Here is a 13,127-nt window from a genome sequence, read left to right as displayed (position 1 = left end):
GGCCAATTTTAATGTCGCTCTATCAGCTAACTTCCTATTTGAAAGGCTGTTTAATTTATGAGAATTCATTTATTTTTATTGACTACATTTTGAAATTGCCAAGAAGTATTCTAGTGATAAAATCATTATTGCCTGCCCAGATATTTCTGTGCAATTACTTTTTGTGATGGGGTTAATATCATTTATTGGCATAACAATGAATTAGGTGTGTCTATAATTTTTTTCAACCGTAAAAGTATCTTCATACTTAATATAGAAAAAAATAATATTTCATTGTGAAATAATTTATGCTTGCTCTCTACTGCAACGATGACCCCATACTGTAAAGATTGGAGAATACATATATGCATACGATTTCACTCATCATAGAAAGTTTTTTATTGTTATTTTGTATGTTTTTATTTTCAGCTCTGTGATGTGATATCCAAATGGGAGACAGCTCTTAGAGAAAAGGGCTCTGGGAAATTTGAAAATACCCGTGTGATTCAACTGACTTTTAAAAATAGATTATACTGGAGGAATGGGGCCAAAATGGAAACAGATAAAGAAAAACTTCTACTTTGCTACCAAGTGAATCAGCAAGTTGTGCAGGGACGCTTCCCATTAAATAGAGAATTGGCTATGGAATTAACATCTCTCATGGCACAGGTAAGATTTTTACTTTTTTTAAGGTGACGAATAATAATTTTGATGGGCCAAGTAAATATACATGACATCCAGCTGATTATTAAAGTGAACTCTCTATTATCCATGCTAATGGATATGAGGTGAGGCCTGAATTATTGAAATACACTGATACATAATCAATAAAATTATAAATATGGTTGTGGTGATGTTGACCTCACACTTTGTAAAGCAAAAAAAAAATTGCTTTTAAGTAGAAAATCTTAATTGAAGGTGTGCAATATTAAAAAATGAAGTATTTATTTTAATGATTTTATTAAGAAGAACCCCATTTTTTCCAAAATTGGAGTAAACTCTTGTCTTTATTTGCCAATAGTAGTAGTCTTACATGATAATTGAGCTAAATGTCTTAGGCGATACCTTTTAGAAATCCAGAATCAATATCCACAATGGAACACTATCCACAAAGGATATCCACAAGGAAACAGTTGCTTTATTTCCACAGACCGACCTGACTTCATGATAATGCTGTTTAATCTCTGCAATAACTCTTTTAATTCATCATAATAATATAATAATAACGACTTTATTTCACCATTGGCAGTGCATACATCTGCAAGGTTAACGTCTACTTAAATTCTTAGATAAAATAAAATTTCATGCATACATGAAAAGTGAACATTATCAAGTCCCTAGGTAATTATAATAAAAATAAATAATAATAGATACAATAAATGAGGTAGAGGATTATTTACAATTTTTACAGTTTAAAGGAAATGTTACAATTTTTTCATGGCTGATGGACAAAGATCACTCAGAGCCCAACATGTAATCCTTTAGGCGATAGTAGTTGTTTCCCAGTAAATACTTCTTCAGAGCATTCTTCGATGGTACAGATGGAAGATATTTGATATTATGTGGTAATGTTTTGTATATTTTTGATAGAGAGAATAAGGGTCCTTTTTGGCAGAAAGTGCTGGTGTAGTCTTTGAGGTGAACGTCATTGGTGGTTCTGGTTGCGTGATTATGATGAGAACTATTTTTTGGAAAGTATTCCAAAAGATATTAATTTAAATAAAATGCAACATTGAAACATAGCATGGAGGAACCAGTAACAGGGGCATGGAAAACACAGGGATTCCAGTTACCCTCTATGAGTTAACCTTAAAATTCATCCTCCAAAAATTTTGCAACACAGCAAAGAAAGTTTTACCTGGAGTACAAATAGGGACATGGTGCATAGCTGTAATTGCTTGTTTTGGGCTGAAAAAGCTCTTTTAGTCACAGATGAGTTTCCCCAAAACATTATGCCTTAAGAAATGTGAGGATGGATTTTTGTGTAGTAGACAATTTTTAAAGTATCCAATGATACTATCAGACGCAACCTCCTAATCATGTATATACTCACCGAGATTTTATTAAATACAACTTTAATGTGAGGTGCCCAATAAAGGTTGTTAGAGATTAGGAGTCCAAGGAACTTTGTTGTGGACACATAAGAGGAGTGAGTGATTTTATCTCTGTGAGGGATGAGATCATTGGTTGAACTATTGCTGTAAAGTGTTTAGACAAAAATTTTGCTGTCTCTCTGCTTTATTGTTTTCATGGGCACTACATTTTTGCTTTGTATAATTACATAACTGTTACTTGTGACTAATCCACACATACCAAATCACACTTAGAGGATTTTTGTATGTGGGTGCCTGAAGGCAGTCAATCCCTCTACCCACTTGGCTACCACTTTCCCAAATGGAATATAAGGTATCGTAAACCTCTATAGTTCTTCATACCTTTACCGTGTGTGCGTGCCTACGATCTTCAGCCAAAGTATTATACAGTTCACTTAAGTGCCCTCTGTTAATTAATATGTTCTTCTTTAAATATTTGATTAATTGAATGTGTCTTCTAATATCAACTATTGCAGATTGATTTTGGGGAATACAATGCTGACCGATGCAGAGGAAGTGGTGGTACATCAGGCAATCCTCATCACCAGGCACAGCAAGTTCTAGATAAATTTTACCCAATCAGATATCGAGAAGGGATTACCCCTGATGAGCAGAGGTAATTTTATCTTCTTTTGTTTCATCCATACCATATGTTTGAGTTCACGATGGTGATACCAGTGTGATGGGGTAATGCAAGAATTCATTTAGTTTTATGTATTGACATAAATAATCTTAACTTCATGCATGTGATAACTTTTTTCTTGATAAAATTTTTCTTTAAAGGAACATTACATTTTTCAATTCATTTTTCTTTTTGGGAGAACAAATTGGTGAAATTTATTTGCAATTTTCCTCAGGGAGCTGTTGGAGAGCCTTACAGAAAAGTGGATGTCATTAAAAGGAAGAAGTTTATTGGACTGCGTAAGAATATACCTAACTTGCACGAGAAAGTGGCCTTTTTTTGGAGCGACATTGTTCCAAGCCAAGGTAAACGCATTTTAGGTTTAAAATATCTATATACTGTAACCAGGATATCCTGGTAGCACATCAAACATTACTGTCAGAAATGAAAGAGCAAAAAGTAGAGCCTTTCTCTGTTGAACCTCGGCCAATTGAATGAAAAAACCTCTTGTTTATCCATTTCATTCATTTTAGATAATAGCTTGCAAAGGTTAATCAACTGGGGGCCAAAGATCCATTGCATATTGCACTTATTTCAGATTCAAATAGCAGTTTGAAAAGCAACATATTAAAACTTTCTACATAATGTTTGTTGTGGTTGGACCCACCTGTGGATCACACTCATCTTCCTCCATGCACCATGACAAATTGACTGTACATATTTTGCTTTCATATTTTAATTTTACTCCAAATACCTCCTTAAATGCTGTTGAAACAATCATAGAATGTAGAAGGTTGTTGATTCTGATATGAATATTGATTCTGCAGCCAACACTTACTTTCGAATCAGACTTTTTGAAATGCTCCAAATCATTTTCAAATGGTTGGTAAAGTTGTTTTATTTAAGCCAACTTGATTTTTTCATTAAGTATTGATCTGAGTTCCTGGACTGTGAAGTACTTAATTATGTAAGTGAAAGGGCATAATTGCAGGATATTTGTTGTGTTAATTAGTGGACATAACCTTTATTTTCTTTTCTCGACAATAGTTAAAAAGTGGCAATGCTGGAGAGGTGGCAATAGGGCAAGAGGTTTGGCTAGCTGTGACAGAGGATAGTGTGACGCTGCTTGAACTGTCTTCCATGCATGCTCTGTCTCGTCATCCTTACACATCTATAGTCACTTTTGGAGGCTGCCAAGATGACTTCATGCTGGTGGTAGTAAACCCTGATGGTGGTGGCTCACATCGGCTGCTATTCATTTTGTCCAAACCAAAGGTGAGTTGAATTGAACTTCCATAACAATTACAGGGTCAAACCGCACCTGTAAGAGCTGTAGCGGAAGGAACTCTCTGACCTTTCAGTCATAGTTGCATTGCTAAGAGTATTTGAGTGTTCAGTCTGTTTCTTCCTGTTTTTATACTAGAAGGGAGCAATCAAAATTAAAAATTGTTTTTCGTTACTTAAAACCAAAAGATATGAATGAAAACACACAGGCCAATTGTCAAAGCTCAAATCCATTTTTTAGCCAAGATAAGTAGCTGTAAGAGTCCGGTGGGAGCCTCGGCCGCGCACATGATGTGAAACGTATTGGCTAATGCTGCGTGAACCTCATGAATGTTGCGTGAGTAACACTCGAAGAAGCTGTAAACACATTGGGTTCGTGGAAATAGTGGCCAAAAGTTTATTGTTATAGCAAATTTTAAATTTTTCAGGCTGATTTTCGAAATGTACTGACATTATTAACAGAGACTGAACATTTTTTTTTGTCACAAAATGAATCATTTCATTGGAATGAAACTATTTTAAGAGGAAATATTTACAATTTTGAGTGAGACAGTAAACATCGCAATTATTGTGGTTTCTTAAATTTATGGACATACCGTTGTAAAATCCTTTACTCATTACAGCTTTTTAGTACAGATGTGCGAATAGTATCCGCGAATACTCGAATACTAGAAAGTATTCGATATTCGAGATCTCGAATAATTATGCCAAAGGTACCGTCTCGAATACCTCGAATACTTTGAATTTCGCGTCACACACTGTCGCTCGCACGTCGTTGGTAGTTGACTCGGAAAAATTGAGAGAACTCTATTCTTTTAGTGCATGCAGTGCCGTTTTAGGCAAGTTGACGAACTACATCAAGTTCGCGTGTTAGAGCGGTGAAAAGATTTCGACGTAGGGAACCAAAATTGATCGGGTGAAAAAATCTGAAATCCCAGGTGTCAGGAGAACCTCAGTGCCGTGGGATAGCAACATTGGCATATTTCCCACGATCCGCTATCCCCCTCCATTCAGCATTCACTCTGACTCTCCGAAATCAAACAAAAGGTCCCAGCTCGCGCAGGGATCGTATTAAGACGACCTTAGCTTCGAAAAAATATGAAGTTACCGGAAAATAATAGAATCGCGTTTCACCCTTCCCTCTTTCTCCCCCACTGACCATTTTCCCGCATCCATCGCTTGATAAAAAGAAGACGAGGTGTTTACCATGTGTCATTATGTCTAATAACGATAGGCACTTAGTTTGAATCTTCCCCTGGAGATGAAACTACCATAGAAACTCAATGCCGTGGGATAGTAACGTTGGCGCAATTTCCCACGATCCGCAATCCCCCTCCATTCAGCGTTCGCCCCACCCCCTCCGACGATTTCCTCTTCTCCGAAATCAAACAAAAGGTCCCAGCTCGCGCAGAGATCGTATTACGAAGACCTTAGCTTCGAAAAAATATCAAATTACCCGAGACCAATAAAAACGTGTCTCAAGCCCTCCCCCCTCTACTCACCCACTGGCCTTTTTTTGCTTACCTGCCTCGAAGTTCCCCATTTCTGGAGGTCAACTGCTGCATGAGTCATCTACTAGCCCAAAAGTTGTCTAACAATGACTTAAGGCAATTGATTTTACACTTTTATTGGATTGAAATATTAGTAATATGCGCGTAATTTAAGAAAGAATAAAACAAAACACGACATATTTCTGACTTTATTTAAGCATTTTACGCAGGAAAATAAATGCCGGAAAGACGAAGCAATACGACGGAGGCTTAGCATTTAGGCGTAATGCTTAAATAGGGTGCTTTCCTATTATTTTTTTATTGCCTAAATCGAAATATTAATACTCCTGGAGTACGTATTTAACACTTTTAGATTTTTATAAGACGATATCTATTTTTCGCGATTAAATTAAAAGTGAAAATTTTCAAGCGCGCAGGTAAGTATGAATGCCGGGAAAAACTCTGCGTGACGTCGTTCTGCTTCCCGCTGCCGCGAGTGAGGTGACCTTGGGGTGAGGCTCTGAGCGCTAATACGACACAGGTAGCACTTGGCTTAAATAAGGATTATTAATACCTTATCAAACGAAGAAAACTTTCCGACCTTAGTCAGTTGTAATAAGTGATTATTAAGACATGTTTCCCTTAGCTCTGTGCCTCACGCATGCATTAGTAACCTCAGACGATGTAAAACTCCTATCCTCTCGTGTAGAAACAAGGTCCCTGTGATGTCACGTGGAGTGGCATCGCATGGGTGCCAATCTAGCCTTTTTCAAATGAGGATAAAATATACCATTACCATTGGTCTAAACCGGTATTTCTAGAACCAAATAATTTGTGTATTATGAATACATCAATGGTGGGTAACGAATCACAATCAAAGCCTTTCGTTTTCTTTAATGAAGGAAACTACCCTATTGTTTACATCAAATTAAAATATTCCATTAATCAGCCAAATTCCTGTTTGATCCTTTAAAGGCAATCACAAATACTTGCCAAAATCTCGGGTTTCCTGCTGCATAGGTGACCTAGTCAAACATTTTCACATTCATCGTTTAGTATTCGAGGTATTCGAATATTCGAGCAATGATTTGATATTCGAATTCGAGAAATCTACTATTCGACCCATCCCTACTTTTTAGCTTCCAGATGTAAATTATAGAATAAAATAACAAATCATTATGGTCAATATCTTTCCCCTCAGAGCTGTTTTTTTTTAACCCCTGAAGGGAGAAAATGGGGTTCACTCCGTTTTTTTCGGGATTGGCATTCAAATTTCGGTAGCATTTTTTTAAGCAGAGGCCTCACTTTGGTCAACCTAAAAGTTCCTGGTAATTTTTCTAGTCAGTTTCGTACTATAAAAAATGATGAACGAGAGTCATCAAAATGAAAGATTAACTCAGAGATGGGGATAATTACTTGAAAAAGTTGGTTTTGGCTGTACAAAGGCTTTGAGCATTTCTTTTTCACCCTGTACGGAGCAGTTTCTCGGCAAGAAATTGTCCAGGTAGTTGCTTCCTCCACTTAATGACCTTGCCTAGTGGGGTGCCGGACCCTTTTTTTGGCAAATGGGCAAATATAATCCTCGAACCTTCTCCCGAAGGCAGCCCATCACGGCATACTTTTGTGGTCAGTTTAGACAGAATAATGTATATCTTTAGATGTAAATCAAAACAATATTGCTCCTATAAATTTGTTAGTAAGGTTTAAAAATAACAATTAAACATCTAACCTCAGCGTCTCCAAAATTTGTTCTAGGTGATGATGAACTCACTTAATATGAACGCTGGAGTTCAGTTTAAAATTTGGAACAGATCAGCAGAACATCCAGAATGTAATTCTTGGCATTGATTTTCAATAAATGCAACATGTACGTTTTTAGTTATTCTAACTTATAAACAAATAAGTGAACATGAGCACCTTCCTTGACTGGGACATTAAGTGCCGGAATGGGCGGAGATAATCCCCACACGGACAATAAGAAAGGGTCGGACCTCTCATGCCTAGGACCCTAATGGCGCTTGGAACCCACTTGGCATGCTTGACTGCAAAGCCGTGAAAACACAGCCTTCAGCCTTTAGCGTCAAAAAATTCAAGCCGTGGAAACACAGCCTTCATAGGGAAAGGGTTAAGTTTACTTATATTTACACCAGAGTTACACTTACAGTCAATTTCAAAAGTTTTAGGACTCCTTTCGTAGTTTTTCTGCTGCGTTCAGCAAACATTCCGCTTGTGAGTGAAAATGTATGACCTCAAAGGGATAAGTTATTTTATAAATGCAAATTTATGATTCCACTACTATTTGCGTTGGGTGTAATGATTATTTCATGTGCATTTACTGCATACTTGCACCGGTTTTCACTCGTAGTTGTTAAAGTACTTATTATATGGCTTTTATTATGTGACGGCGGTGACTTAGTGAGTTTTTTACAATTGTAATTTTGCTGTCATTGCTATTATTCTTTCATTACTGCTAATGCAGATTTTTTAAATTTAGAAAAGAAATGTTGGATAAAATCCTGGCATTGGCATTCAAAGTCTGGTGAAAGGAGTCACACATTACATTTTTTTATTTGACACTTATTGTTTCAATTCATGCTTCTATTTATCATCCTGGCAGTACCTCTCAGTGTCAATTGTGCTTATTTCTGCTTTTTGTGAGTAATACGATATCATAGTATTTCCTGGAGTACAAATTTGAGATTATCATGCGTTACTTTGTACCATTTGACATTTCTTTAGGTTAGCATCAGAGACCCTTTCCGTTGCTGAGGTTGGCTTTTAATGCGCTAGATAGAAACAAAGAGTGAAAAACGGGGCAAATATGCTGTAAATGCACTCGAAATAATCATTAAATCTGACATAAACTGAAGCAGAATGATATATTATAATTAAAAAGGAAAATTTCCCCTTTATTGTTTATAAGCACATTCAAAATTTTTGTGCGGTGAGTCCAAAGATAACAAAAGGAGTACAATGGAAATTAAATCCCTTTGAGAAGCATAAGTGACTTACATTAAAATGTCTCACAAATTCTATAACATACTATTTCGGAAGGGATATGCTGTCTCCATGTAGTATCATACACCGCCTTCTCTGGTCTGGGTCATTTGTCAAAGCAAATAATACTTCTGGTGTTTATCAACAGTATTAATAAGTTTCCTGTCTGGGTCATTTGGCAAAGCAAATAATACTTCTGGTGTTTATCAACAGTATTCATAAGTTTCCTACCGCTCATTAAAAAAATCTCTAGTATCTATCTAGTATTTATTTACACTCAAAATAATGTATACTGCTGTGCAATCTTTATGCAAGCTACGCAGATATCATGAGGTTCACATGTCATCAACATGGCGTCACCAGGGAAATACTTTTTTGGCACGAAATTTCAAGTTGAAACTTCAAATTGCTCTAGGGGCGAAATTATTCAGCGCTCAATCTTAAAATTTGGTGAGAGCCGTTCTTACACCAATTGCATCATAAATTAAACATAACATTTGCTAGTGTAATCTGCTCATGCTTCTTCCTTGAAATTGTTTTTCGAGGCGTACATTTAAGCCGTAATTTTTTCACTGCAATGGCCGCTTTCCGACGCAACGAATTCCCATGAGCCGCCGTTCACGGTTCAGCGCCGTGAGATATCTCGTTTAAAAGTGAGAGAGATGTCTCGTTTGAAAGTTGCCTGAATTTTACGGCACCATACCGTGAATGGCGGCCTCAGGGTAGCACGGTGTGTATGTCACGCCATAAACTGCGCACTGCCAGGCCAGATTGAACCTTGCCTTGCTGACCGTCGACAATGCCATGCCGTCAATTGCGCGATTCGACTCGTGAAGACATGCATTGAGACCAATGGTTATTTGAAAGCACGGTGCCGTGCCGTTGACGATGGCCGCAGCAAAGCCGGCTCATCTGAAAGCGGCAAAAAGCGGCTGTGCGCCGTCTATTCCATGAAATACGCACGGAGCTACATTGAGGCAGCTTTCAGCCGAAACAACTTATTGCTGGCTGCCGTTCCCGGCACAGCACTAAAATTCAGGCCACTTTTCCACAAGACGAAGGCACTGTGCCGTGAATGGCGGCCCGTGGCAATTTGTTGCGTCAGTGAGCGGCCAATGCAGTGAAAAAAATACCGCTTAAATATACGCCTCGAAAAACAATTTTGTGGGAGAAGCATGAGCAGAAGGAAATAAATGATGAAAATCGAGTCTGAGTTGGTGAAAGTCGCCCATGAATGTGATGGAATGGAAGTGATGTTATGTAAACTACTGGTTGTATTATCCAGTATGTAGGGTGTTTCATGAACTACAAACAGAAAATCTTACCACTAGAGATCTATTAAAAGTAATTTAATTAAAGTTTTTTGGTCCCCTCTTTGAATTGGCCTCCTTAACTGCCCTTATCTTCCTTCGAGACACAGATACCCTCCAAACAACCCCTGACATTCCCATCACTTCCTTCTCTTCTCCCTGCTGTTCTGTGCATTTAATACATTTAAGAGAGCAACTTTTGAATTGAATTGTTACTTGCTTGTAATTAATGATTAATTAACTTTGCCTATAAATCTCATCTATTGATAGTAAAGTAGTGTTTACCATTTTACTCGGGACTTAACATGTAAAGAAAGGAGAGGGCATTGGACTTGGGAGGGAAGAGAGAGAAGAGTATGAAGGAAGGGCTAGTAAGGAGGAATCAGAAAAGGGAGGATAAATGTGTGGGGAATGGAGGGGAGTAAGCAATGTGTGGGAAAGGTTGGGTAAAGATGGAAGAGAAGAGAGAGAGGGTGAAGAAGTGCAGGGTAGAGAAATTACCTGATACTTCCCCTTTCATCATCTTCTTTCTTCTCTCCTCATCCTTCCATCTGGTTCTATTCTCCATCCTCCTACTTTACTACCTCTCTTCCTTTGAGATGCTCAGCTTTCACTTTCTCTAACCATATCTGGAAAGAGTAAAATTCATTCACTTTTCTGAATCATGGTGAATATTGAAGTATGGGTTTCTATGTTAAGCATTTATGTACTTCATAATTAACTTTCCTTTCCTGGGTCCAGCCAAAAAAAATATTACTTGTTTCCACAAAAGGAATGTTGTTAGTAATTTATTATTATAAAATATGTACATTTGTTTTCCATTCTTCTTTGATCAATTAAGACATTGCATAGTAAATATATGAATACAAATTTTATATTTTCGTCCATTTCTGTTTCAGATCCTAGAGTTAACACTGTTGATAGCAGATTACATGAACGCGATGGGACACCTGGGCACTTTACCAGGAACACCACAAACTGGTACTTTGACCCGAAATGGCTCACACAGGTCTATTCACAGGCCTCGAGGGCACCATGGAAAAGGAGAAGGGACTATGGGTGGCTCAGCTAATACGACTCTTGTACAATCAACGACAACAACTGCTCCTGTTTCGCACCGCTTGGGAGCAGAGCCTGATATTTTGAGATCAACTCCAGATCACCAAGGAGGCGAACCGCCTCCCTCTCGACTACAAAGAACTGATTCCAAAAAGAGGGCACAACACCTTGACAGTGGTGTGGCGTGATAAGTGATAAATCGATATTGTTAAATTAGTTTTATACAATGGCATGGACTCACAATGCCAATTAAACTATGTGTCACCGTGATAAACAGTGCCATTGCTGGAGTTTAAACGAAGATGATATGATTTTGTGCCATTTGTTGATTTTAATGTGGTACCCCAAGGGTGATTTCAACAGTAGGCGATGAAACTAGCTGGAATGTGAATATCAAGAAATTAATAATTCTCTGCTAACTAAGGGAATATGTGATGGGTTTTCATCTTCCAATAGTGGCAGCCTTGTTCACCACATGTTCTTGGGGAATTGCTGCAAAGCTATGGAACAATAGCAAAAGGAGCTGCAATTTTTTGCATCCATAGGCAATGAAAATAACAATTGTGTGAATGTCCTATGAAGAAGATTAAAGAAATGGAGAAATATTATTTTTATCTAGAGTTTGTGTGTGAGTGTGTCAAATATGAGAGCAAAAAGAAGACCCTGTAAAATACATATATAGATATCATTTTAATGGAAGATATGAAAAATGGGTTGAATGATTAAATGTGAAATAATGAGAATCTATCCAAGGCAAGAGTAATTTGGAAATAATTCCAATCACTCATGAAACTTGGGTGCAAATTTGTTACTCAGGATGTCATTCCAAGTAAAGGTCAGTAATTTTTCATTTGCATTTTATGTACACATGGGTGGCTCAGCATGTACCAAATGTTGATATAATTTAGTGTATTGGGTTACCGTCATATACTAACTTATGCCAATGCTCAAATTAATTTAGTTCATGTATGATACTAATTTTACTATCACTCAAAGCTACAATACCATAAAGGACTTATTTCAACAGTGGTGCTACATGAAGAATAAAATTTACCCTGCTTATATTTATGTTTTGTATAAATTTTTATACAGCAAATTATCACAAAAAGGAAAGAAGTGTGAATGCATATTCCATGTTTAGCTTTGTGTTTTTTGAAATTGTGAGACAATCATGGAGAAAATTATCGAAGAAAATTATATACTTTGATTAAGAGTATGGTTTGAGTTCATAGAAGAAATTTCTTGTTAATTTAGACATCACCTGCTAATCATACCTCAATGACCATCATGTTCTAAAATGGTACTAGTTTTTCTCTAGTCTAAACCTTCTCATAACAATGGAATGGTTCACTAGTCAGAAAGCAGGAAGACAACATCACATCTACTATGCAATTATGTACAAGAAGTAAAAATTTGCAGATATGTAAATAAGCAGATATGATAAATTTATTTCACATATTACATGCTTTTTATTGAAACCCTTCCTATTTTTTCCAGCCAAGAAAATGTTGTATGTTTTTACGCTCGAGCATGACATTTTTTAGGATTTGATTTGACTCAAAATTAAAATCACAGATTCACTCAGCAAATACTAGGGCAAAGCTGCATCTTTTAAATTATTTCAACTACCCTATTTTTTGCTCTCCTAATTCAAGTCTATTCTATAGAATGTTTTCTGGTTGCCTGAGATCTTTTGTAGATGTACCAATAAATAATAATAATATAGCATAAAATAATGGAGTCATCTTCCCACATAATTCGAAAACCATACAATCAAAAAAAATATTTACAAGATGACAAAAATATTTGACATTCCTCCATCACTTAGCAATAGCAGAGAAGTGGTAAAAAAAATTTCATATGCATACATAATCAGTAAAGTAGCCAAAAAACACCAAGACAGACATAGTGTGGTATTAAGAAGTCACTAGATAAGGAGTCACTTCGCCTCTTGGTCAATATTTTATTTTCAGTGGAGAGAAATGAATCTTCATCACTGAATGTAACATCTCCGTGCAATCTTCTGCATCATTATTTTTGGCGACGTAGCTTAACCCTTTTAGTGCCAGCCCATTTTTCCTGGTTTGTTGAAGAATGCCAGGCCTTTTATTGCTGAATTTGTAGGTTTACGCTAAAAAAATTATATAAAGCCTAATATGTATGCATTTTCTGAAACTAATTTTTTTTTTGTTGACTCTCAATACTTACGGGTATGTTAAAGCATGATAGATACTAAAAAATAGAGACAAAATCAACACGAAGCTCAAAAAATAAACGGCATCAGTGCAAAATA

The 13,127-nt window shown here is 36.8% G+C and overlaps 1 protein-coding gene across 14 annotated transcripts in view; it reads left to right on the top strand.

Moving 5' to 3' along the window:
- Positions 1–12,292, top strand: part of LOC124153473 (uncharacterized protein CG43867) — a 681,094-nt gene extending 668,802 nt beyond the window's left edge. For all 14 annotated transcript variants that reach the window (XM_046526646.1, XM_046526651.1, XM_046526649.1 and 11 more), the window contains 5 exons: positions 409–648; positions 2,549–2,688; positions 2,930–3,059; positions 3,742–3,969; positions 10,675–12,292. In XM_046526646.1, coding sequence (XP_046382602.1) covers positions 409–648; positions 2,549–2,688; positions 2,930–3,059; positions 3,742–3,969; positions 10,675–11,022 — 1,086 coding nt within the window. In that variant the 3' untranslated portion in view covers positions 11,023–12,292. The remainder of the gene's footprint in view (positions 1–408; positions 649–2,548; positions 2,689–2,929; positions 3,060–3,741; positions 3,970–10,674) is intronic.
- The last annotated feature ends 835 nt before the right edge of the window (positions 12,293–13,127 follow it).

This window comes from Ischnura elegans, chromosome 2 (assembly GCF_921293095.1).
Source record: "Ischnura elegans chromosome 2, ioIscEleg1.1, whole genome shotgun sequence".
NCBI lineage: Eukaryota > Metazoa > Arthropoda > Insecta > Odonata > Coenagrionidae > Ischnura > Ischnura elegans.
This window is presented reverse-complemented; position numbering and strand designations above follow the sequence as displayed.